General features: G+C 41.6%; 1 protein-coding gene and 1 non-coding gene across 2 annotated transcripts in view; one reads left to right on the top strand and one right to left on the bottom strand.

Annotated features, from left to right (window-relative positions):
- The first annotated feature begins 4,455 nt into the window (after positions 1-4,455).
- Positions 4,456-4,579, top strand: LOC138752178 (U6atac minor spliceosomal RNA). Its single transcript, XR_011350433.1, has one exon. It is a non-coding gene; the product is annotated as a U6atac minor spliceosomal RNA (small nuclear RNA).
- Positions 4,580-5,487: 908 nt separating this feature from the next.
- The window catches only part of spata4 (spermatogenesis associated 4), a 41,886-nt gene continuing 21,624 nt past the window's right edge, over positions 5,488-25,749 (bottom strand). Inside the window, 2 exon segments of the mRNA XM_069940879.1 lie at positions 5,488-5,667; positions 25,148-25,261. Of these exon segments, the coding sequence (XP_069796980.1) occupies positions 5,552-5,667; positions 25,148-25,261 (230 nt within the window). The 3' untranslated portion in view covers positions 5,488-5,551.

Raw genomic sequence — 25,749 nt, 5'->3', positions numbered from 1 at the left:
TCTTTATTTGTTTGTAAGCTGTGGTAAATCAGTGCCGTTACAGAATAATAAGCGAAAATGTTAGAAACATTTAACAGGTCAGGCATCATTCGTGGAAAGAGAAAGTTAACATTTCAAGTTTGAGGTCCTTCAACAAAACTGGGAAGGGGAGGACAAAAAGGAATTTTGATTGCAGAAGGTAGGGTGGGTTGGATAGCACAAAGGGGATATTACAGATAATGGTGAGGCCATATGATCAGAAGAGTTAATTTGAAGGTGAGAAGCAGATTGTGCTTCTTTGTCTGCCTTGTGTGGCTAATTCACCTTCTACCTTGAGATGCACCTTGCAGGCCAACCTGTACTTACAACAATATTTAAGCTGGCAGAAATAGCCAGTTCTAACACAGGTAGAAATAATGAGTTTCTATGAGTTCACTATCAACTCTGAATGTTCCAACTTGCTAACATTGAAGATGAGGAATGGATCCTCTAGCTTGCATTTGATCTCATTTTTATTTCTAGCATCTGGATTTTTGTATTTGCATAAAATTAGCCTTGCAATCATGAGCTCAACTGATGTATTTTCAGATGAAGGTGGTTATAATTTAAAAAAAAGATCTGAAATTAAAAAAACTAAATGTAAGAAAACCCTGTAGGTTAGACAGTATTTAAAAAATGATCACCTTGATGAAGGGCGCAAGCCTAAAATATTGGTTATGTATCTTTACCTTTGTACAAAAAGGACACTGATGGACCTGCTGAGTTACTCATGTTGCATTTATACTAGCATTAAAAATAAATGTAGTTAATTGTTCCAATCATTAATCTTCCATGGATCACATCCGAAAACTCTATAGCTACCAACTGACCTACTTAGTATTTTTATTGTGAATGTAAACTGTTGTGATCATATGTTATGTAGAACTTGTTGGCTAACACCCTTACAAGTCAGCCTATCAAATCGGGAAAAAAATGTCAGTACTTCTTTTCTCTCCTTTGGAAAGTTGTACTATAAATGAATGAGCATTGCCCATAATGAGATAAATTGTAGTGTTCTGTGAAGACGATGGACCTGTGTATCTCTTTCTCGTCTCGCTATATTTCTGCCGGAGTGATTCTAGTCAAGAACCAGTTGTATTTTTATCACACTCCACCAGTCTTATTTCTCAGCAAGAGTATAGGACTCTCATGGTAAATATTGATAGGACAAAGAAAAAAAAACTTATTGTTTCCTGTTGCTGCATGCAAGTAACCCGACTCAGCAACAAATCATCCAACTCATTCCATTTAATCCCATACGAAAGATGAATAGTTGGCCCTAAAGCACCCTCTCAAGATATCTGCATGCATGCAGAATCCACGATGAAAATATCTTTATCCCTTCTGAAATGTGCGTACATAACGTTAAAATATCATTGCATTGTTCATGTGATCTTTCAGGATTGGGTATTGCTACACATTATTGAAGGTTACACCAAATTGTTCTAACAAGTCTCTGTGAGTAAATGTTTTCCTGAATCTATTGTCTTCGTATAAACGTGGTATTGTAGAATCATTTCTATGTTTTCATGTTTTCTTCATGAAAATGGGGAATTGCATTTTGTTTGAGCCAAGTTGTATAATAAACTCATTAAAAAAGCTCCATTACCAATTCATTAAATAAAATAAATTCAATCAACAAGCAACAGGATTTTATAGTAAATTGTGTAATGAAAGGGCCACAGTAGAAACAAATAATATCTTGAATCTGGATAGGTTGACACCTTTGTGTGCAGTTCATGCATAATGGAAATATAACCCAAATAAATCACTTTAATATTTCCAGGGGAATACCTTTCAGGAAAGACCTGCTACTTTGTGCGTAGTTCATGCATAATGGAAATATAACCCAAATAAATCACTTTAATATTTCCAGGGGAATACCTTTCGGGAAAGACCTGCTACTTTCACGTGTTAATCATGTTAGCACAGGATGCTCATCTAATGATACCACTTTTTAGTTAACAGCTGTTCCCAGAATTACTGGCATAGATTAGGGCTTGGTGGCATAACTTATATTTGTCATTGAATAGTTGCAGTTAGTTGTTGGCATATTCATTCAATGGGTGCCTCAGTGGTGAGACAACTGGCAGCCCCATAACATGCTTGAGCTGTGACGACTGTAGTGATGTTAGAAGCCCTTGAAACGTACCAGGGGTGTAGGTTAATTGAGTGTAAATTTGGCAGCATGGATCATGGGCCGAAATGGCCTGTCACTTTTCTCTGTTCATCGATTTGCCCTACACAAGATCCCATTTCAACAGTGCTAGCCTGTTTAGAATCAATTAAAAAAACCCAAATATTTAAGGCTGTACTTTATTATAAGAATGACGTGATGTTGAAGTTTTACAAGGCATTGGTGAGACTTATCTTCGACTATTAGGAGTATTTTTGGGCTCCTCGTGAATAAAAAATGTACTGATGCTGGAGGGTTCAGAAGGATAATTCCAGGAATGAAAGGGTTATCATATGAGAAGTGTTTGACAGCACTTGGCCTGTACTCATTGGAATTTAGGAGAACGAGAGGGGATCTCATTGAAGCATGTTGAATGTTGAAAGGCATGGACAGAATAGATGGAGAAAGGTTGTTTCCCCAAGGTAAAAAGAGTCCAGCACAAGAGGGCACAACTTTGGGATTGAAGGGCATCTGCTTTGAGCAGTGATGCCTAGAAATTTCTTGAGCCAGAGGGTGGTCAATCTGTGGCATTGCTGCCACAGGTGGTTGTGGATGCAAACTCACTGGGTATTTTTAAGGCAGTGATTGATAGGTTCTTGATTAGCCAGGGCATCAAAGGTTATGGGGAGAAGGCTGGGAAGTTGGACTGAGAAAATATATCAGCTCATGGTTAATTGTGAGCCAGACTCAATGGGTTGAATAGCCTATGTCTTATGGTCTTAAACGAGGATAACAAATCTTAAGCATCACATCGCAACGGCCCCTGCATGACAGCATTCCTTGATGACCCATGGCTTTAGACTGCTTTCCAAGGAATAGCCTAAGATGGCTGGGAGTGGAAATGCTTGAGCATAATGCCTGACAGGCAATGTGAAAAATGACTTGCTATTATTACAAAGAAGAATAACAGTGTCCTGAACACAGAATTTCAAGCATCTCGGTTCTGACAGATATGAAACATAAGAACCTGCAAGCCCATCACACAAGTGGAAATTCTACATCTGACCTGCAGGAAAAGAATCTCAGGGTTCTCTGACAATACCTCTGAACTTTGAACATCCTTCCTGGACCTTCTGATGAACAAAGAAGACTGTGGGGAGTAATCTCTTTGCAAGTAGGTATGCTTTGACCCAGCCTGCATTGACATAACAGATGATGTCAACATTGTCACCCCTAAGAAACACAATGAATATCTTTATTTATAAATAATAGAAAATCTGTTCCATATTAGCAGTCGCCAAGTCTATAAACTTTAGAAGCAGCTGAGCAGTCACCTCTGAAACTACCTCATCAAGTTCCCCCATCTCAAACAATGCCCGTAACATTAAAGGACAAAAAAGCAACAACGTTATGCAGCTGTTGGACGATGACTGTTTGACAACCTATAACCTGATCATGCCGTTTTTCACATTTACTGCTCATTGCAGCAGAGCATCCATTTTATAACAGTAAGGGCAGAAAAGGGCTTTTTGTGGAATGTAATGTTGTCAAGTGCACATGAGGACTGGAAAAAAATGTCAAAAGGACTGCGAATGGGTGTAACTTTCCCTAGTTCCCAATCGATGCCTCTTTTTTTGGAAATGATTACGAGGATTATCTTAATCAGGTTAACACAATTTGCACAGAAGGGCACTATCCAATACAATGTGTTTGCAAATAAATTTGCCAATGAGAATATTAATGTAAAGTTCACACAGAAAATCGCTGCTTCATACAAGAAACTGCTTTCGTAAACCATAAAGCTGGAGTTGTACATGGTAATCAAGCATTCACTTGTACTAATCCCAATTTTATTCATCCCACATTTCAATCAACACCCCAGATTCTACCACTCACCAGCACACTGTGGATATCTACAGTCATTAATTAATTTACCAACCTGTATACATATGGGATATGGAAGGAAATTGGAGGAAGGAAACCTATAATGCCAGAGGGAGAATAGTGTACATTCTTTTTTTTTAATTTTTTTATTTTTCACACCATAAACATTCCATTGAGACAGCGGGTTGCAGGAGCTTTGAAGCAGCTGCTGTTATTCATGGTTTAGCCTTCAATTAATTTTTATAAAGGACTAAAATATCTTTCACAGATGTTTTCTCTCTATGAAGAACAACTGCACTAGATTGCATCCAAAGTCTGTTGAGCCAGCTACACTTTTATCTACTTAAGCATTTGCCTGGCAAATGTACTTGAGTCTTTATTAAATGAAAGAAGCAGCCACACAGTTAGGTTTCTGAAAGAACCTCCACAGCAGAACAGCATTTACGAAAGGAGAAATTAGCACTCCTTTTGATAAGGATGGAATGAGCCCCCGAGCGGCCTTCCAATACACAATGGTTAAAGCATTGCCATCTACTTAGTAACATCTAACCATGTTTGTTACGCCAGCATGGAGATTACAGCACCAGTGAACCAGGTCCAAATCTGGTACTGTATGATAGGAGTTTGTACATTCTTCCTGGATCTGCATGGGTTTCCTCCAGGTGCTCTAGTTTCCTCTCGCTCTCCAAAACTAGATGTGGATTGTCTGTTAATTGTTCTATTTGGGGGGCACGGTTCATGAGGCGGAAGGGGCCTATTAACATTCTATGTATCTAAACAAAAATTAACATGCCAAATCACCTTGCTGTCAATGAAGTAAAAAGTAAAAAAATGAATGTCTATAGACATCATGGTTGAGGTAAAAACACACTGCTGGAGAAACTCAGCAGGTCAATGAAGTAAGTGGTTACAGCCGAGGGAAATGTGCAAATCAATTCATACAAAGCAAGATCTTACAAGCAGATAATGTGTTTTGCTGTAATTGTTTGAAAGACAGACAAATCCTCAGCTTAAAAGTAGCTCAACAGTAATTCTTTATAGATATGAAACTTTAACCATAAAAAAATTCCTAATACTGTATATCCAGAGAAAGAAACAAATTTCAATGCATTCTGGGAATTAAAAATCAATTGTCTTGATTAAAGATGTAGGGTTTGAGGATGCTAGGATGTAAAGGGCAATAGGAAGGCTACAATGCACAAGTTCCTGGAAGAAGTTGTGGAGTTAGGCTGAGGGTAAGTTCAGTTATTGTTCTCTATATATGTCTCACTTGGATTGGGAACTAATGCATGTGAAAATGGCTGTTGAGAGAGAGAGAGTGAAGAGAGCAAGAATCACAGATTGCAAAAAAAAAAGGTTTCTCCAAAGCAGCCATTATCTGGCTTCAGACTACATCACAATTCATTTGGATGACTCAGGTTTACTTTGATCATATAAATAACTAAAGTATAATAATGGCATGTAAAATATCTTACAAATTCAGTTTTATTGTTCAGTTGAGCAGCATCGCCATTACATTATATTAACTCTCCACTAGCCGCAGTTGTGATTTCTTGGAGACAATAACTGTGGATTTCTAACCACTTGTTTCACGTTGATTTCCTTGAAAAGGACATTGGCCTTACTTCGGATTTCTGAGCCTCTGTGTTCTGAAATAAAGTTGCAGAATTAGTAGGAACAGAGTACGGGACATATCTGGTGGAACTACTTTAAATAGCAAAATATGCTATTTTTGAGATATTTCTGATATTTCTCTGTTCTAAGGATTATCAGTGAAATCACAACAGGTATTTAATGTTCCTAAAATAGTGCAAGGATGGCAAGCAAAATATAATCAATTAAGTTAAAAATAAGACAACTGTACACAATATATGCTGAAAAGGAATCTCTGCACAGTGAAGGGAGGAAAGCTCAGAGGAGACATCAGGGGTAAGTTTTTTTTAACGTAGAGAATTGTGGGTGCCTCGAATGCCTTGCCAGAGGTGGTGGTGGAGGCTGGAACATTGCAAAAAAAAAAGGTTTCTCCAAAACAGCCATTATCTGGCTTCAGACTACATCACAATTTAAGAGATTCTTAGACACGCACATGGATGAAAGAAAAATAGAGGGTTATGAGGTAGTATTTTTTTTGGTAGGTATATAGGGCTCGGCATAACATCATGGGCCAAAGGGCCTGTACTATGCTATAATGTAATAATGTTTAAAACTTGAGGAACATGAAATTTAGATGACAGTGTTCAAAGCAGACAGAGTATAACAGAATAAGTACATTGGATCTACCAAGAACAGGTTTTTGAAGTGTAGTACTTGAAACTCGAATGTTGGGCCAAAATACAGATTAAAAAGAGTAAATAGATCAAAAGATTGGAGGAAACATTTATAAAAGCTATGTTATGGAAAAAAAATTGTGACTGGATTTTAGACAATTAGTAAAAGGACATAATTCAAGGCACATCCTTTTTTGCCATGCAGCAAATTTAAAAAAAAAGGAAATATTGAGTGGAGTCGATAAAGTACTTCAAATTCCTGGATGCCAACATCTCGAGGATCTGTCCTGGGGCCTCCTTATCGATGCAATCACGAAGAAGGCTCTTCACCAGCTATACTTTGAGGTGCCAATGTACAGGACATGGAAAAAAAAACTCCAGAGAGTTGTTAACTTGGCCAGCGACATAAGTGGCATCAGTCTCCAATCCATTGAGGACATCTACAAGAGGCAGTGTCTTAAGAAAGCACCCTCTATCCTCAAGGACGCCCACCATCCAGGCCATGCCATCTTGACACTGCTACCAGCAGAAAAGGGGTAAAGGGGCACCCAGCAGCACAAAGACAGCTTCTTTTCCCCTTTGCCATCAGATTTCTGAATGGACAATGAACCAAAGACACTACCTCACTTTCTCCATTTTCTTCACGATTTATTTATCTATCTGTCTATTTATTTTTGAAATGTAACTCATAACAATATTTGCACTGTAATCCTGCTGCAAAACAATGAATTTCATGACCTGTTCATGACAATAAACTGATGCTGAATTTGAAAAGGAAACCGGAATATTGATGAAAGGAATATGCACTTCTAAAAGGAACAGGGCAAAGTTACTCTCCAAATTTTTAGTTCACAAATAAAAGCATTAAAATATGGGGGGGCGGGGGGGAACACAAAAGTCTGTAGACGCTGTGATTATAGTCAAAACACAGAAATGCTGGATGAACTCAGTGGCTCTTGCAGCATCCATAGAAGGTAAAGATATATTACCAATGATCTGGGCCTGAGACCTTCCTCAAGGTGTAAGTGAAAAAAGACAGACCAAAATCTGGGGTCAGAGAGAGTGTAGCAGACAAACCAGCACCACCAGATGGAGGAGAATCTACAGTTAACAAGAGGGAAAAAAAAAGAGGAAAGAGAACACATGTTGCAGTCAATTACCAGCCTCTGAGGTCACATGGAATAGACCATGAATATCACCTGTGTTCAACATTGCTTCTCTGCACTGGTTACAACTTACTTCATGAATCTTTAGGGCTTATAGGTAACAAATATAACTGAATATAATGAATTATAAAGAATCTCACAGTTGTATGCACTCTGACAATAAATCTGAATCTATCTGTACCATGATGGATTGTTTTAATCAGACTCATCTTGAACTGTGTAAAACAAACTTTCAATGTCATCACTTCAATTGCTAATACTCTATTTGCCATCTAATCAAAAGCAAATTAAAAATGTTAAAAGCCATCGAGTTATTTTTGGGGAAATAGATTTTGGGGAACCAGGGTCAATGTCATTTATTTTCCTCCTTTCCTTCCTCCCTTTAGGAGGGGAGGAGGCCTAGTGCGCAGGTGCGTGACCTCTGTCGGGCAGCAGGTTTAAAAAGGGCAGGACAGCTTACCTTGCTTTTCAGTTGGTGAGGAGCTTAGAGAGTTGCTGCAGTAACTGAGTAGCTGTGGTTTAAACTTTTTATTTATTTAGATGCCTATCATCCACCTGCCTATCATCCACCTACCAGTTGAGTGCTCCAAATGCAGGATGTGGGAGGTCAGGGACAGCACAGATGTTCCTGATGACTATACCTGCAAAAGGTGCATTCAGTTACAACTCATGGAAGACTGGAGTTGCAGTTGGATGAACTGCAGATCATAAGGAAGGCAGAGGCAATGATAGGAGTTGTAGGGAGACAGCCATCCCTAACAGACAGGAGTCAAGGGGAATGGGTGACTAGGAGGAAAGGGGGGGGGGGTGATAGACAGTGCAGAGTACTCCTGTGGCTGTTCCCCTCAATAAATATACTGCTTTGGATACCATCTACAGGGGACAAGTCATGAAGATCGTGTCTCTGGCACAAAGGCTGGACTCTTGGCTCAGAAGGGAAGGGGAGAAAAAAGTAGGGCTCTTGTAGTTGGGGACTTGCTGGTTAGGGGAGCAGATAGGTTTGCTGGACAAGATCAGGACTCCTGGTTGGTATGTTGCCTCCCAGGTGCTATGGTCAGTGATGTCTGATTGAGTCTACAGTCTTCTGGCTGCTCACTCTCCCTTCCCCCTCCAAAATGGGGACCAATGACATAGAAGTGGGGATGAAGTCCTGAAGAGGGATTATATAGAGATAGGGAAGAAGGCATTTTATTTTGTAATAAATACATTTCTGATACAAATTCTTTTTTTCCTGCCTTCCATAAGTAGAATTTCAAATTTTAGCTGTCTTGGTAACTTTAAAGCATGTCAAAATTATCCAATAATAAAGCTTTAACTTGATAATAACAAAAAAAGATACTTAGAGGTATTTCATATTTTTCTTTCATTCTTTGAAATGAAATGAAATGACCAGCTTCATAGCAATCTTGTACAGTTTTAATTCTTTTCTGGTCCAATATTTTCAAAAGTTGATTATTAAGAGTAAAAGAAAAATGTTTATTCTGATACAGGGGTGTCTTACCTGAAATTTTCCCCTGTGTACCTATTTCCTCACTTATCGTACTCCATAATTCAATGTCTCAAAATAGGTGAATAAAAATAAATAGTAATGTAGAATTCCATTTATAAATAAATTGCTCCATCTTCTTCTCACCAATTTTAGTTAACTTGATATTAGCTTATACTAATGAATTTTCCAAATCAAACATTCTATTAATAAATTTCATTTGTGCTGCTTTATAATAATTTTCAAAATTCATTTATTGTAAACCTCACAAATCATACTTCCAAGTTCATTTTTGTAAAGATATCCTAGCCATTTTGTCTTTCCACAAAAAATTCCTAACAATAGAATTCAAATCTTTGAAAAAAAATTTGAGAAACTTTACAAGGAATAGATTGAAAAAGATATTATAGTACAGGAAAAATATTTGTCTTGATACAATTAACTCTACCTATTAATGCTATAGGTAATCTTTCCACCTATTAAAGTCATTTTTAATTTTATAAAATAAAGAAATATAATTCAAATCATATAAATTATCTAAATTCTTATCCAATTTAATACCTAATAATTTGATCTCCCCATTTAAATTGGGCTTTCTTCTTACAATCAGAATAATCTGAATCAATTACAAAATCTCACTTTTCTCCCAATTAATTTAATAATCTGATATTGCACCCTATTGTTTTAATCTTTCATATAGTGCTTTTAAATAATTTTGGGGTTCTGTTAAATATATCAAAACATCATCAGCAAATAAATTGATCCTCAGATTTTACTTTAATATCTTTGATATTGTTAGCAATTGAGCCTTTGACGATAAGACAAGATAATGCGAATAGTGCTGGAGACAAAGGGCAACCATGTCATGTAGATCTTTCTAATAAAAAAATGATGATATTGAGCCATTTGTCACCACTCTGGCAGAAGGGTTTCTATAGAAAGATTCAATCCAACTAATAAACATTGGTCCAAACCTAATTTTTTTCAGTATTTTCCACTCTACCCTATTGAATGCCTTTTCGGCATCTAATGATAAGATCATTGGTAAGTTGGATTCCTCCAAGAAATATGAATCAAACTAATTAATTTTGCAATATTGTCTGGAGAATAACAATTTTTAATAAATCCAGCTTAATCTAAATGAATTAAACCTGGTAAGTAATTTGATAATCTATTTGCTAGAACCTTAGTTACAATTTCATAATCAACATTTAATAAAAAGAGAAGTCTATACAATCCAGTATTTAAAGATCCCTATATTTCTACAGAAGTTATAATTGCCTGAGAAAAAAGAATCCAGTAAGGAAAGAACTTCCATTCCTTGTTTCAATACATTCATTAAAAAAGACATTAATAAGTCTTGAATTTTTTTAAATAAATTTCAGATGTACATCCATCTTCACCAGGGGTTTCCCTGTTAGGCATTGATTTAAGTACTTCTATAATGATTTGGATGATAGAGTGGTAAATTGGATTAGTAAATATGTGGATGATACAAAAATAGGGTGAGTTGTGGACAGTGAAGATGGTTTTCAGAGATTGCAGAAGGATTTGGACTGCTTAGAATAGTGGCCTGAAAGATGGTAGATGGAGTTTCATACCGATAAGTGTGAAGTGCTTTATTGTGGGAAGAATAATCTAAACAGGATATATGCAGTGAAGGGGAGGGCATTGAGGAATGCAGAGGAACAGAGAGATCTTGGAATAATGGTTCATCATTCTTTGAACGTGGGATCTCATGTGGAGAGTTGTAAAAAAGGCTTTTGGTATGTTGGCCTTTATAAATCAAAGCATAGAATATAGGAGTTGGAAAATGATGTTGAAACTATTCAAGGCATTGGTGAAGCCAAATTTGAAATATTGTGTGCAGTTCTGGTCCCCAAATTATAGGAAGGATATCAATAAGTTTGAGAGGGGGCAGAGAAGATTTACTAAAATGTGGCTGGGATTGCAGTATCTAGATTACAAAGAAAGATTGAGTAGACTGGGTCTTTTATTCATTGGAGCGTAGAAGGTTGAGGGGGGGTTTGATAGAGGTATATAAAATTGAGGCGGATAGATAGAGTAGATGTGAGGGTAGGTGAGATTGGAATGAGGAGTCATGAGTTAAGGGTTGGGGGCTAAAGTTTAGAAGTAACATGAGAGGGAGCTTCTTCATGCAGAGAGTGGTGGATGAGTGGAATGTCCTTCCATAAGAGGTGGTTGAAACAAGGTCAATTTTATCATTTAAGAAAAAATTGGACGGGAGCATGGATCTGAGGGGATTGGAGGGTTATGGGCAGGATGCAGGGAAGTGGGACTAGAGAAGATCACTTAAATCAGTGTAGACTAGAGGGGACGAGATGGCCTATTTCCATACAGTAATGGTTTTATATGGTTAAAGGGAGCATCTAAGTTGCTACGTTCTTGATTACTCAATAAAGGTAACTGAAGGACAGCTTAAATTCTTTAAAAGCATCATTTATATCTTGGGGTTTAAATGTACTTTTTGAATCTTTTCTAATAGCATTAATTGTTCTAGAAGTTTGGTGTCTTTAATTGCCATGCCAATACTTATGGGCTTTCTCCCCTAATTGATATTTTTGTCTAGTTCTTTGTAATAATTTCTGTTTTATAAGTCTGTAATGAATTGTATTGCAATTTTTTATTTAACAATTGTATCTTTTTAGCTTCCATTGAATTCTGCTGTAAATTTTTTTCTAAATTTTCAATCTCCTTTTCCAACTTATCCACCTCGCTAAAATAGTTTCTTATCTTTAGTTTAAAAACTAATAATTTGTCCTCTTAAATATGCTTTTAAAGCATCCCACAAAACATTTATTATTAACTGAATCTGTATTTGTTTGTAAATATGGTTGATTTGATCTCTTAATAAAATTACAAAACTACATTTCTTAATAATAAATAATTAAATCTCCATCTATATGTAGTTTCTATTTTTTTTTCTGCACTTGAACTGGAGGAGGACCAATATCCTGGTGGGCAGGTTTGTTAGAGCTGTTGGGGAGGGTTTAAACTAGTTTGGCGAGGGGGGGAGGGCGGTGGGAATTAGAATGAGAGTACAAGATTAGGGAGGAAGAACACCTAGATTGGAAAGAATGGAGGGAACAGAACATAAAAATAAATGGAAGGAAGAAGCTAAAAGTAGATGGTAACAAAAAGGAGTGTATGTGGAGGACAGTCTCTCAAGTGTATATATTTTAATGCAAGGAGCATTGTAAATAAGGAGGATGAGCTGAAGGCATCGATAGCCGCATAGAAATATGATATTGTGGCCAACAGTGAAACTAGGTTGCAGGAAGGGCATATTCCAGGATTTTGTTGTTTTGGGTATGATAAAACAGGGGGGATAAAAGGTGGAGTTGCATTGCTGATTAGAGAGAACACTACAGAAGTGCTGTGGCAGGATCGTCCAGCGAGGCTATTTAGGTAGAATTGTGGAATGGTAGGGGCATGAATACATTAATGGGAGCGTACTATAGACCACCAAATAGGCTGAGGGAATTAGAGGAGCTAATTTGTAAGGAAAGTGCATATGTGTAATAAACATAAGGTGGTGGTATTGGGAGATTTCTACTTTTTAAACATTAACTAGGACACCCATACAATAAGAGGGCTGGATCAGGTAGTTTGTTATGTGTGTTCAGGAAAGTTTTCTTAATCAATACATAGAAGAACTGACTCGAGGGGGCAGTATTGGATTCCCTATTAGGGCACGAGATAGATCAGGTGACAGAGGTTTGTGTTGGGGTACACTAGTGATCTCAATACTGTTAGTTTTAGGCTAGTAATGGAAAGAAATAGAAACGGGCCAAATGTTGAGATTCTTGATTGGAAGAAAGCAAATTTTGTAAAAAGAACGCATCTACCACCACCTTAAATATCCTCAATGATTTGTTTTCCACTGCCGTCTGCAGCAACAAATTCCACAATTTCACTATTCTGGTAAAGAAATTCACCAGCCTCTGGGTCACATTTAAACCTGAAAAGATGCAAAAGAAGAAATAAACCCTCTATTTTGAAGTCAAGAAATAAGCAAGAACCCGGGAGCATTTTGATCAAACAGAAAATAAGTTTTAGGAGAAGTGCATCCAGAAGCAAAATGGACACCATCTCCAACACACAACAGCCCCAGGAAAAATGAAGGGAGTACAACCAAATGATCTATGGCTTGCCTCAAGCTATGAAACCTCCATTTGGAGAGGAGCTGTAGTATGCTCTCCTCACATTAGGCTTCCCATTGAAAGTTGCCTCCATTTTACTTTTACTTCATTACAGAATGCAATGCTCAGTGAAGATGGGTACAATATCAAGCATTGCTGTATCATTGCTCCAACACTTCTCAACATGTGCACCAGAAAATTTTACCTCAACTCCAACAGATTTCAGCAGTATTAATTAATCTTCAGAACTAATTGAAAATGGAGCAACCTACAACAACTGCACCTGGACCCAGTCGTTGAGCTACGCCATGAGGGTATCTTTGGCACAAATTGTTGGTTTGTGGCAGAGCACTCTCTCATGGCAAACTGGCCCCATGTGTAACGCCACATGGCGGGGCAGCCATGGGAAGCTGGCGCCATCAGGGGTTCTTCCTGATTCAAACCTTCCTCTCAGTGTGCGCCTTGGACAGTGATTATGATGTCACCACACACGTGGTGACTGAGCCCATGCTGCCCTTATAGGGGTGCGTGCTAAATTCAAATAAACAGTCGTTAACACCCTCAATGTGGTGGCTGTACTTTCTTCAACTGTACAGATCGCCTCAGTGGTGCCCCCGACGAGCCCAGATGCCGTTCTGGACTCAGAAGTATAGATTCGGCTAAGATTAACGCCGTGGCAGTCAAGCTGCCCCCCTTCTGGACCCATTGCCCGCGGACGTGGTTTGGGCAGGTGAAAGCGCAATTCCACTTTAGAAACAACTCAGCGGATGCCATGATGTTCTACCACATCGTGAATGCATTGGATCAGGAGACAGCAGCCAGGGTGGATGCAGCTGAGGGTAAATATGCTGCCCTCAAGAACTTGCTCCTGGGGACATATGGTCTCACCCTCCAGCATCTGGTTTTCAGGCTCTTGCACCTGGACAGGCTTGGGGATCACTGCCTGTCGGCGTCAATGGACGAAATGCTGGCCCTGGCAGAGGATCATAAGCCTTGCTTCCTCTTCCGCCAGATTTTCCTCAAGCAAATGCCAGAAGATATATAGCCTGCTCCTGACAGACAAGGATTTTGCGGACACACACAAGGTCGCAGCCCGAGCAGATTCTCCCTGGCGCATGAAGAGGGAGAACGAGGCTGACCTCAACCAGGTTTCAAGACCAGGAACCAGTCGACCGTAAGCTTCCCCCAAGCACAAGCCAGAAGAGAGTCATCCGACCTGGTGCTTCTACCACCAGTGTAAGTGCCGCCAACCCTGCAGCTTCCAGGGAAACAACCAGGCCAGCCACTGTTGATGGCTGCGATGGCTGGCCATGCAAACAGTCTCCTTCATGTCACTGACAAGTTCACCAGCCGGTGCTTTCTGGTGGACACAGGGGCCGAGCTGAGCATCCCGATCGCCTGGTCCAACCCTGCAGGCAGCCAATGGTTCCATCATCAAGACCTTTGGCATCCGCAGGGCGCAGATCCAGATCGCCAAAGAAAAATTCCACTGGAGGTTCGTGCTGGTCTCGGTGGGCACTGCGTTATTGGGGAGCCAACTTCCTAAGGCTCATGGCTTGCTGGTTGACATGAAGGGCAAGAGGCTGGTCAACACTAAAAACTACATCCAGCAAAGGAGGAATTCTCAAGGCTCCAAAAGTTGGGGATCATCCACTGTTCAGACAGCATCTGGTCATCACCACTCCATATGGTTCTCAAATCGTCAGGAGGCTGGAGACCCTGCGGAGACTACCGACGGCTAAACGATGTCACAACTCCCGACAAGTACCCAAGTCCCTCATATACAGGATTTCTCAGCTCTTTTCCAAAGTCGACCTGGTGCAGGGATATCACCAGATCCCTGTGCATCCCGACGACATTGGAAAGACTGTGATCATCACCCGGTTGAGCCTTTTTGAATTCCTCCGTATGCTGTTAGGGCTAAAAAATGCGGCCCAGACGTTCCAGCACCTCATGGACACAGTGGGAAGAGACTTGGACTTTGTGTTCATCTACTTGGATGATATCCTGATTGCCAGTTGCAATCGCGAAGAACACAAGGCCCATCTCCGCACCCTGTTTGCCTGGCTGGCAGAGTTCAGCCTCACGGTCAATATGGCTAAATGCCAGTTCGGAAAGCAGTCGCTGCAGTTCCTGGGGCACACCAACTTGGCGGCTTGGGCCGCTCCAGCACCGGAAAAGGTGGCAGTCGTCCAATGTTTCCTCAAACCCGGCACCCTCAAGGGCCTGCAAGAATTCATGGGAATGGTGAACTTTTACCATCGGTTCAGCCCCAGCGCCACCTGTACTATGCGTCCACTGTTCGCACTTCTCGCTGTGAAGGAAAAAAATTTATCCTGGTCGGAAGAGGTGGACAAGACGTTTACGGCGACGAAGGAAGCCCTCACCAGTGCGACACTGCTGGTGCACCCACGCCTGGAGGCACGCGTGGCACTCTCGGTGGATGCCTCAGCCACGGCAGTCAGGGGAGTGCTGGAGCAATGGTTGGATAGGCAATGGTACCCGCTGGCCTTTTTCAGTAAGCAGCTGCGCCCACCGGAGCTCAAGCACAGTATGTCTGATCGGGAACTCCTGGCACTGTACTTGGCCATCCACTACTTCCTGGAGGGCAGAGTCTTCACAGACCACAAGCCCCTCACCCAGGCACTCGCCATGGCCAAGGACCCCTGGTCAGCCAGACAACAGCATCACCTTTCTTACATGTCGGAATTCACAACTGATATCCAGCACAGGGCAGGTAAGGACAGCGTGAAGGCGGATGCACTCTCGTCCATCCATCAATACTCTAGCCCCCAGCCTGGACTATACACAGCTAGCCCAGGCCCAGCAGCATGACGTGGAGACATCTGGACTGCCATCTCTGGCCTCGACCTCAAAGACATCCAGTTGCCCAACAGCCCGGACACGCTGCTCTGCGACGTCTCCACAGGCCCACTGCACCCAGTAGTCCCACCGCAGTGGAGGGCGAGAGTTTTCTGTCCAGTCCATGAGCTTGCTCATCCCTCTGTGAAGACGACCGTGTGGATGGTGGCAGAGCGATTCGTGTGGCGCGGACTTAAGAAAGAGGTAGCGGATCTGACTAGGAACTGCACCAAGTGCCAAGCCTCCAAGATCCACAGGCACACACAGGCCCCAATCCAACCATTTAACTCGGCAGTGCGGAGGTTCCACACATCCACGTTGATGTCGTTGGCCTCTTGCCGGTATCCAGAGAGGCACACTACCTACTTAAGATAGTGGACCAAGCCACGATATAGCCTGAGGCCATCCTGATCAGAGAGGCTTCAATGGAGACGTGCACTAGGGCCCTTGTCTGTCAGTGGATCGCCTGGTTCAGCGTGCTGGCGCATATCACTAGCGACAGGGGTGCCCAGTTTACCTCTGCATTATGGGCCCAGTTGGCGAGACCACCACACCACTGCCTATCTCCCGCAATCCAACGGTTTGGTGGAGAGGTTTCACTGACACCTAAAGTCCACTCTTATGGCCCATCTCACCAGCCCGGACTGGACAGATGAACTACCCTGGGTCCTCCTCTGGATCAGGACAGCACCAAGGAGCACCTGCAAGCCTTGTCAGCAGAATTGGTATACGGTGTGCCATTCTCCCTGCCCAGTGAGTTCTTCAGCCCAGAGGTGGGTATAGCACCCGAACACGCAATCCTGCTGGCGGACCTCTGCAGGAAACTGGCCCCTCCACCCCTATCACGCCACAACACCCGGCCATCCCACTGCCCCAAGGAACTGGACTTAGCACAGTTTATTTGTTCGGGGAGGACCGCAGTGGCTACCACTACAGCACCCGTACTAAGGTCTGTATAAGGTCCTCCGACAATCCGACAGAATTTTCGCTCTAGACATGGGGGGGGGGGGGGGGGGGGTGAAGGAGGAACTTTTTACAGTAGACCTTTTGAAGATGGCCCACCTGGACTTGTCACAGCCAATACAGATGGCCATGCCCAAGCACTGAGGCTGCCCGCTCAAGCGGCGGGACGCGTAGCCAGTTTTGGGGGGGTTGTGTGGTGGCACACTCTCTCATGGCGAACCGGCCCCGCGTGTAATGCCATGTGGCGGGGCAGCCATGGGAAGATGGTGCCGACTGGGGTTCTTCCTGATTCCCTCTCAGCGTGCGCCTCGGGCAGTGATTATGACGTCAGCACACACGTGGTGACTGAGCCCGTGCTGCCCTTAAAGAAGCTCGTGCTAAATTCAAATAAACAGTCGTTATCTACCCTCAATGTGGTGGCTGTACTTTCTTCAACTGTGCAGAGCGCCACAGGTTACCCTTTACTTCCTATAGGATGTTGTGTGACCTGCTGAGTTTCCGCAGTGCTTTTGTGTATTGACGGTGCTTATGTTTGCTCAGAAACTTGTCAACTTGTTCATTGAAGCATACGAACTGGCACACAAGGGATCCCCTCGTAATCTACTTTCCACTGCACCACATTGAGGGAGTGCAGCATAGGTTCAAGAGATTGGTTCCTGGGATGGCAGGACTGTTGTATGCTGGAAGATTGGAGCAACTGAGCTTGTATCCACTGGAATTTAGGATGAGAGGGGACCTAATTGAAACATAAGATTATTATTAAGGGGATAGAGCATGGGTCCCCAAACCTTTTAGACTGTCAACCCCTTCAGGGACTAACTGGGCCCTCATTGACCCCCCAGCCATGGAATTCCAGTGGTAGACAGAGGAGGCTAGGAAGGTGGGGTTTGCTGAGTAGGGTGGCCAGATGTCTGGTTTTAGGCTGGACAGTCCTGCTTTTGAGCCCTCTGTCCTTCTTTTGGCACCACCTCAAAACAGACATTAATTTGCTTTCCATTTAGAGAGTTGTGGATCTGTGGAATGCTCTGCCTCAGAAGACAGTGGAGGCCAATTCTCTGGATGTTTTCAAGAAAGAGAAGGCAGGAATGGGGTACTAACTGTGGATGATCAGCCATGATCACAGTGAATGGTGGTGCTGGCTCTAAGGGCTGAATGGCCTACTCCTTCACCTATTGTCCTCTGACATTAAAGGTTCATGGAATACACTAGAAAATGTGGGCCACTTCTCAGAAAAGGGAGGCAACAATGATGAAATTTGCTATTATCCTTCAATGTCTCATAAATTAAACATAGGATTTTTGAAACTTGGTACATTGGAATCACAATTGGTTTGGCCATAGAAAACAGGGGTTGTAGCAGAGAGGTGTTATTCTGACTGGAGGTCTGTAACTGGTGGTGATCTGCAAGGATCAGTGCTCAAACATTTGATGAGCTGGTTAAAAACAAATATTGATGAGTTTATCAAAGAATTTTGCGGGATGTAATCCAGTTGGAAATATGGGAGAAATGGCAGATGGAATTTAATCTGGACAAGTGTGGGTTGTTTCACTTTAGGTGAAAAGTATACAGGTAGATCCCCTATGTATGATGGGGTTCAGTTCCATAACTCACATCGCAAGGCAAAATTATCGTACATCGGGATCTACCTGTACAGGTAGCTTTCCGTCCTGCTGGGAGGTGAACTCGGCGTCCCTGCTCCTGCTGGGAGCCCGAGATGGTGCCTGGTGAAAACGTCACTTCGCAACCTACGTTGTGATTTTCGTACGCATGTTCAGATTGCTGTCACTCTCTCTCTCCCTCCTCAATTTCTACTTCCCCAGCAACGGCAATCTGCGCATGCATTCCAAATCACTTTTTTTTTTAAAACTGACTTGGGTCTGACAAAGCATGATTGGGAAGTGATCTGCATGTGCTGACTGAATGGAAGCATTTCGGAGAAGTAAATGCGACCATGTCGATACAGGTCGGCCCAACCTGTCTTAATTCAAAACCAATTCGGATCATCATAACATTCAAATGTCGTAAGTCAGAACATTGTAAATCAGGGTCTATCTGTACAGTAAATGGCAGGACACAGAAGGATCTTGGGATGCAAGTCCTTTACTACACAGGGTAGGAAGAGTGTATGGCTGACTTCCCTTAATTGGCCAGCCCAATGAGTATAAAAGATGGGAAGTCGCTCCCTCTCTTTTATATATATATATATATATATATATATAATAGGAGAGTATTAGCTACAAGGTGAGGTAGGACAAACTTGGATTTTTTTCCTCTGGAGCTTTGGAGGATGAGGTGTGATCAGGTAGAAGTATATGTAAAAATAATGAGAAGCATTAATAGCTTAATCTTCAAACAGTGGAAATGTCAAAACTAGAGGGAATAAATTGGAGATGGAAAGATTAAAATTTAAAGGTATTTAGGAGGCTCTTTTTTTTTTACAGAGTGGTTGGGGCTTGGAATATGCTCCCAAGGAAAGTGGTGGAAAGAGATATGACAGCATGTTTCAGGGGAATGTAGACAAGTGCATGAATATGAAGGGATGGAGACCAGTGCAAGCCAATGGGATTATCTTAAATTGGCTCCATGATCAGCACAGACATTTTGGGCTGAAGGGCCTGTTTGTGTGCTGTTCTGTAATAGTCATTGTGTGGAAGCAGGTGTCCCCCCTCTAAAGTCTAAACCCATCCTATCCATGTATACGTCTATTTTTCTTTAAAATTACAATAGAACCAACCACCTCCGGTAGCCTGTTCCATTTATTAAAATGTTTGTGTTTATTAAAATGAAGAAGTTGCTCCTCAGATTGGACTCTGGCCACTTTTAACCTTTCATGATATATACTCCAGATTGGGTCCATGGATAAACTACAAAATGAACACCAGTACAAACCAGCTGGTGGTTGAGTATAAAACCAGACCCAGAAAACTGGGACATATGCACTTGTTGGCAGTCCCTGAAAATCAGGACACAGAGTTCAATGGGTTAAATCTTTTCCACATCACTTTAAAACCATGTCCTCTGGTTACTGAATTATTTCCTCCCCCCCCTCCCCCACCCATTTAAAAAAAATAAATCTGGGCTAAAGATTCTCTGATTTCAACCTATCCCAATCCTCATATTATCTTCTATACTTCTATGAGATTGGCCCTCATCCTTGCATGCTCCAAGGAATAAAGCTCTAGCCTGCTCAACCTATCCCCAAAGATCAGGCTCCCGAATCCAGACAACATCTTCATAAATCTTCTCTATACCCTCTCTAGCTTTACACCATCTTTCCTGTCATATAGTGGCCAAAACTGAACACAATACAGTCAGTCTTGGGTTAAAAATGTGTTCCATAACCTAGGTCTGTCTTTAACTGGAATTTGTATTCAAGTCAGAACAAGTTCATATGGTCCTTATTTAATGTCAGTTAGTCAAATGTTTATCTTGGTATTTATTCTACCTTTATAGTCATATAAAACACTTCCCAATACACTAAAACATCTTAAACATAATAATACAGTACATGTTAATAATACAGGTAATACAGTACGCAATAAATAAAAGTGACTACATATAAAATCGTGATTAAAAGTTAATGATGAAGAGATGGCTACAGTACAGGTTCTTTCAGTTTTGGATTTCAAATTTCATGCCTGGCTCCTACACTCACTCCTCCCTCCTTCCCTCCCTCCTCACTTTAAGGCCGAGCGGCAGCCATTTTGCAGGGTGCAATGGCGCCCGCTGCTGCTGCTTCTCCCCCCCTCTGCCAGGCCACTTCCCCGTCCACTTGCTGCTTTGCCCAGGCCACATATGGTGTAGCCTGACAGCAGATGTGCATCACCAGCTGCCTGAAGATCAACGGGGCAACGATCCAATGGAAATAGAGTTCCGCTCGAACTGGAGTTAGACATCATTCTCCTTCCGGCTGGCTTGTTTGTTTGTAACTATAGGTTGTTCGTAAATCGGACATTTTCAACCTGGGGACTGCATGTATTCCAAATGGGAACTCACCTATGTCTTATACAGCTGCTACATAACTTCCCAACTTTGTAATCCAAGATTCCTTTATTGTACAGAATATGTAATATTACACAAAATTGCCTTTTGCCTGCTGTAAGGCAGACAAAGAGTCACCATTAGTATTGCCCGGTTCCCTTTCAGTAACAGAAAGAGAAAATCAATACTCTGAAGGACAATGTGCTGAAAGCATTTTTGAACACCTTATCAACCTGCGACACAACTTTTATGGTACTATGTACCTGTACTCTAGATTCCTCTGCTTTACAACAATCTCCAGATCCTGACCATTTACTGTATAGGTTAGACCACTCAAAATGCAACACCTCACTATGTCTGTCTTGAATTCCATTATGTTCAATGTAAAATGATAAGTTACATTTGAGGTACTTAGTAAAATGTCCAATGGATATCAGCATAATTGATCATGTCTTGCCAAACTGTCTTTCCAATTAAGATCACAGGGAGTGAAGTAGAGAAATGGGAGATAGAGAGGATATTCTAATAAATATGTTTTAATAAGTATGTGAAAGGAGAAGTACACAAAAGAGTCTGGAAAAACAACCAACTGAAAAACCTCACAAAGATAAGCGTATACAGAGCCGTTGTCATACCCACACTCCTGTTCGGCTCCGAATCATGGGTCCTCTACCGGCACCACCTACGGCTCCTAGAACGCTTCCACCAGCGTTGTCTCCGCTCCATCCTCAACATCCATTGGAGCGCTTACATCCCTAACGTCGAAGTACTCGAGATGGCAGAGGTCGACAGCATCGAGTCCACGCTGCTGAAGATCCAGCTGCGCTGGATGGGTCACGTCTCCAGAATGGAGGACCATCGCCTTCCCAAGATCGTGTTATATGGCGAGCTCTCCACTGGCCACCGTGACAGAGGTGCACCAAAGAAAAGGTACAAGGACTGCCTAAAGAAATCTCTTGGTGCCTGCCACATTGACCACCGCCAGTGGGCTGATAACGCCTCAAACCGTGCATCTTGGCGCCTCACAGTTTGGCGGGCAGCAACCTCCTTTGAAGAAGACCGCAGAGCCCACCTCACTGACAAAAGGCAAAGGAGGAAAAACCCAACACCCAACCCCAACCAACCAATTTTCCCCTGCAACCGCTGCAATCGTGTCTGCCTGTCCCGCATCGGACTTGTCAGCCACAAACGAGCCTGCAGCTGACGTGGACTTTTTACCCCCTCCATAAATCTTCGTCCGCGAAGCCAAGCCAAAGAAGAAAGGAGAAGTAGATTATGTAAGGTATTCAAGAGTCCATGTTCTTGCCCACTTAAGACATCTGCCAAGAGGGAAAGATTATAAAAGAAAATATACAAGAGTTAAGAAACACTACAATCTTGCAGGGTGTAAACATTTGGAATTTTCTTCTGCAGATGATTGATCGCTAGGTATTTCAAAAGTTGATGAAATTTTGAAAAATCAGGGAATTAAGCACCATGGGGAATTGCAACAGAAAAGAAGCAATTGAGGATTAGTCTCTCAACCATGATCACATTGAATAATTGGGGAAGTTTGAAGGGTTAGATTGCTTTCTTTTGATATTATTTTCTTCTCTGCCCAAGTGTAGAAATGACAGACAAAGAAAACTAGAATGACAAAGGATCTGAAAACAAAGATAAACCAATAACAAAATACATATGATTAAATAAAAGCAGGTAAGGGATGAAGCTTGGCTTAAATGGTTCTTGCCTTTAATTATCAGTAAACAAAGGATTTAACACCTATGTGTTAAAATGAACAACAATCCAAACAGCTGATGTCACATGCAACTGAAGGTGATGGCTTCAAAACAATGGAGTATAAAAAAAAATGCCGGAGCTGCTGTAATGGCAGCGCTGCCGCTGTTGCGAACCCACAGAGAGCAAAGTTTCAATGCTCCCCGCAGGGTCTAACTGCTGTTGACTCTGTACAGGCATTAAATGGCCTGTAAAATGAGCCAACGATGGTTTTTTTTAAATTTCGGGACCATGGGGTCTGGACCCAAAAAGGTAGCGCCTGTGATCCGCAGCAGCTAAGAGGGGTTCAGACTACTGGGAAGTGGAGGACTAGCTTAAGGCACCAGAAAAACAGAGAAGCCACATCTCCCCCCTCCATTTGAGGAGAGGCAGAGGAGATGACCTGTTGTGAATGAGGAACAGATTCAATGGGTCTCAAAAGCAAGGTCTATGAACATAGTATGACAGTAAATGATTTTCTTTATAGAAGAATTGTGTGGGAAGGTCTCTGTGGGTCTCTCCCTCTCTCTCTCTTGTGTGGGTCTCTCTCTGTGTAATGTCCCAACTTGGCATGGTGAGTTAAATTCAACCAGGCTCTGACACGGTGGGGCAAGTGTTATAGCCTAGCTGACTTAACTCAATAATTACCTACTGGCAGTGTGAAACCACAACCTACTGTCACATTGTCACTGCTGGAGGCGGGACCCGCTTAAAATGCCAGGTTGTGGATTAACCAGGTAAATCATGCACCATGCACAGTAAGTTTACCTGCTTCCTAGTGTGGCAGGGTTAGTAATTAAGGAAAATAAACTATATGATACCTGCCACCCCTTGACTCAGTGCAGGCTCTATGCTACTCAGAACACTAGGAGGCTAATGTATCTTAACATGTGGCTTAAGACATGGTGGTTTAGGTTTCTGGATCTTCCAGGGAAGGTGGTACCTGTTCCAACAGGCAGTTTGCATCTGAACTGGAGGGGGACTAATATCCTTGAAGAAAGGTTTGCTATTGCTGCTCTGATGGGTTTAAACTAGATTTGCTGAGGGATGGGAACCAGTGTGCCAGAGCAGATAGAGATTGAAGAGATGATGTAAAAATTGCTTGCACCAGGTTGTACGTGGTGGAAATTTTCTCAGGTGTGTCTATTTCAATGCAAGGAGTATTGTAGGAAAGGCAAATGAGCTTAGAGCGTGATTTCCACGTGGAATTATGACATTGTGGCAATTAGTGAAACTGGGTTGCAGGAGGGGGCAGTACTGACAGAATTCAATGTTCCAGGCTTCCATTGTTTAGATGTGATAGAATTGAGGGGGGGGGGGAGGTGGTAGAAATAAAAGAGGGATGAGTGGCATTGCTCCTCAGGGAAAACTTCACAGCTGTGCTCAGGCAGGACAGACCAGAGGGCTCATCTTCTGAGGTTATATAGGAAAGGTATGACCACACTCAAGGATTTGTATTATAGACTACCCAATAGTCTGCAAGAATTGGAGGAACAAATCTGTAGAGAGATAACTGACAGCTTCAAGAAACATAAGGTTATGATAGTAGGAGATTTTAATGTTTCACATATTCTTGTTCACGTACCCATATTATTGACTTGGACTCCCATACTGTCAAGGGGCTGGATGGCTTAGAGTTTGTCAAAAGTGTTCAGGAAAGATTTCTAAATCAATATATAGAGGTACAATCTAGAAAGAGTACAATACTGGATCTCTTATTGGGGACAAGACAGGACAGAGGATAGAAGTACGTGTAGAGGAATATTTTGGGTCCAGTGATCATAATGCCATTAGATTCAATTATGGAGAGGGATAGGTCTGGGGTTTGAGTTGAGATTCTAAATTGGAGAAAGGCCAATTTTGAGCAAGGGTAAGTGGAGGACCTTCAAAGGTGAAATTTTGAGAGAAAATAGTTTGAATGTTCCTGTCAGGATTAAAGGCAAGGTTAGCAGGCATAGGGAACCTTGGTTTTTGAGGGATATTGGGGACATGCTTTGGAAGAAGGATGAGGTGTATAGCAGGTATAGGTAACATGGGGAAAATAAGGTAATTGAGTATATATTTTTTAAAAATGCAAAAAAAAACCCTCAAAGAAATCAGGAAGTGGTTGGCTTTGTATGGAGCCAAAAGAGATGGGGGAGATCTTAAATGATTTTTTTCACTCAGGAAGCCAGCACAGAGTTATGGGAAGTAAGGAAAACTACCAGTGAGCTCATCGAACATATACAGATTAAAGAGGAGGATGTGCTTGCAGCCTTGAAGCAAATAAGGGTGGATAAATCCCCAGGGCTTGATAAGATATTCCCTCTGGCCTTGACAGAGGCTATTGTAGAAATTGCAGAGGCACTGGCAGAAATATTTAAAATGTGCTTAGCCACAGGTGTGGCGCTGGATGATTGGAATTATTGAATGTTACCAAAGGCAAAAAGAATGACACTGCAGTTTAAGATTTTCAAAAACAACAGAAAAAGAGAATTTGATCTTACTTGATTCCTGTGATGCATTTTGTTTGCTGGTAGAGTTCACACAGTCATATTGATACTGAGGGTGTGAAAGTCTTGTCGCTTGTTCTCCCAATGTCGGTTTCACGTTAAAATGTTCTTTTTTAAAAAGTAAAATTATTTTAAACAAAATCTGCATTTTAAAAAAAATATTCAGCCTTCAAAAGCAAACAGGTTACATTTTTTACCTTTATGTGGGAAAGGAAATTCAAAATAATTGTAAATTTGAAAAAGGAAACTTCAGTGAGCATCTATTGTATCATCTATTCCAAAAAAAAACCCAAATTAACAATTTTTAACTTTCAGAAAGGAATATTTAAGAGTTATGCAGCATATATAGTAAAGGGAAACTCAACACTTTCTTAATGGGGCAGCATGGTTAGCCTTATGTTATTACAGCTCCAACAACCCAGGGTTGAATTTGCTGTTGTCTGTAAGGAGTTTGCATGTTCTTTCAGATTGGAGTGGATTTACTTCAGATGCTCCGGTTTCCTCCCACCTTTCAAAACGTACAGGGGTTGCAGGTTAATTGGGATATTTGGGAAGTTCCGGCTTGTGCTGCATGTCTAATAATTACATTTTTTAAA

The sequence above is a fragment of the Narcine bancroftii genome, chromosome 1, assembly GCF_036971445.1.
Source record: "Narcine bancroftii isolate sNarBan1 chromosome 1, sNarBan1.hap1, whole genome shotgun sequence".
NCBI lineage: Eukaryota > Metazoa > Chordata > Chondrichthyes > Torpediniformes > Narcinidae > Narcine > Narcine bancroftii.
The sequence above is the reverse complement of the archived record's forward strand: the minus strand, read 5'-3'. Positions and strand labels throughout refer to the sequence as shown.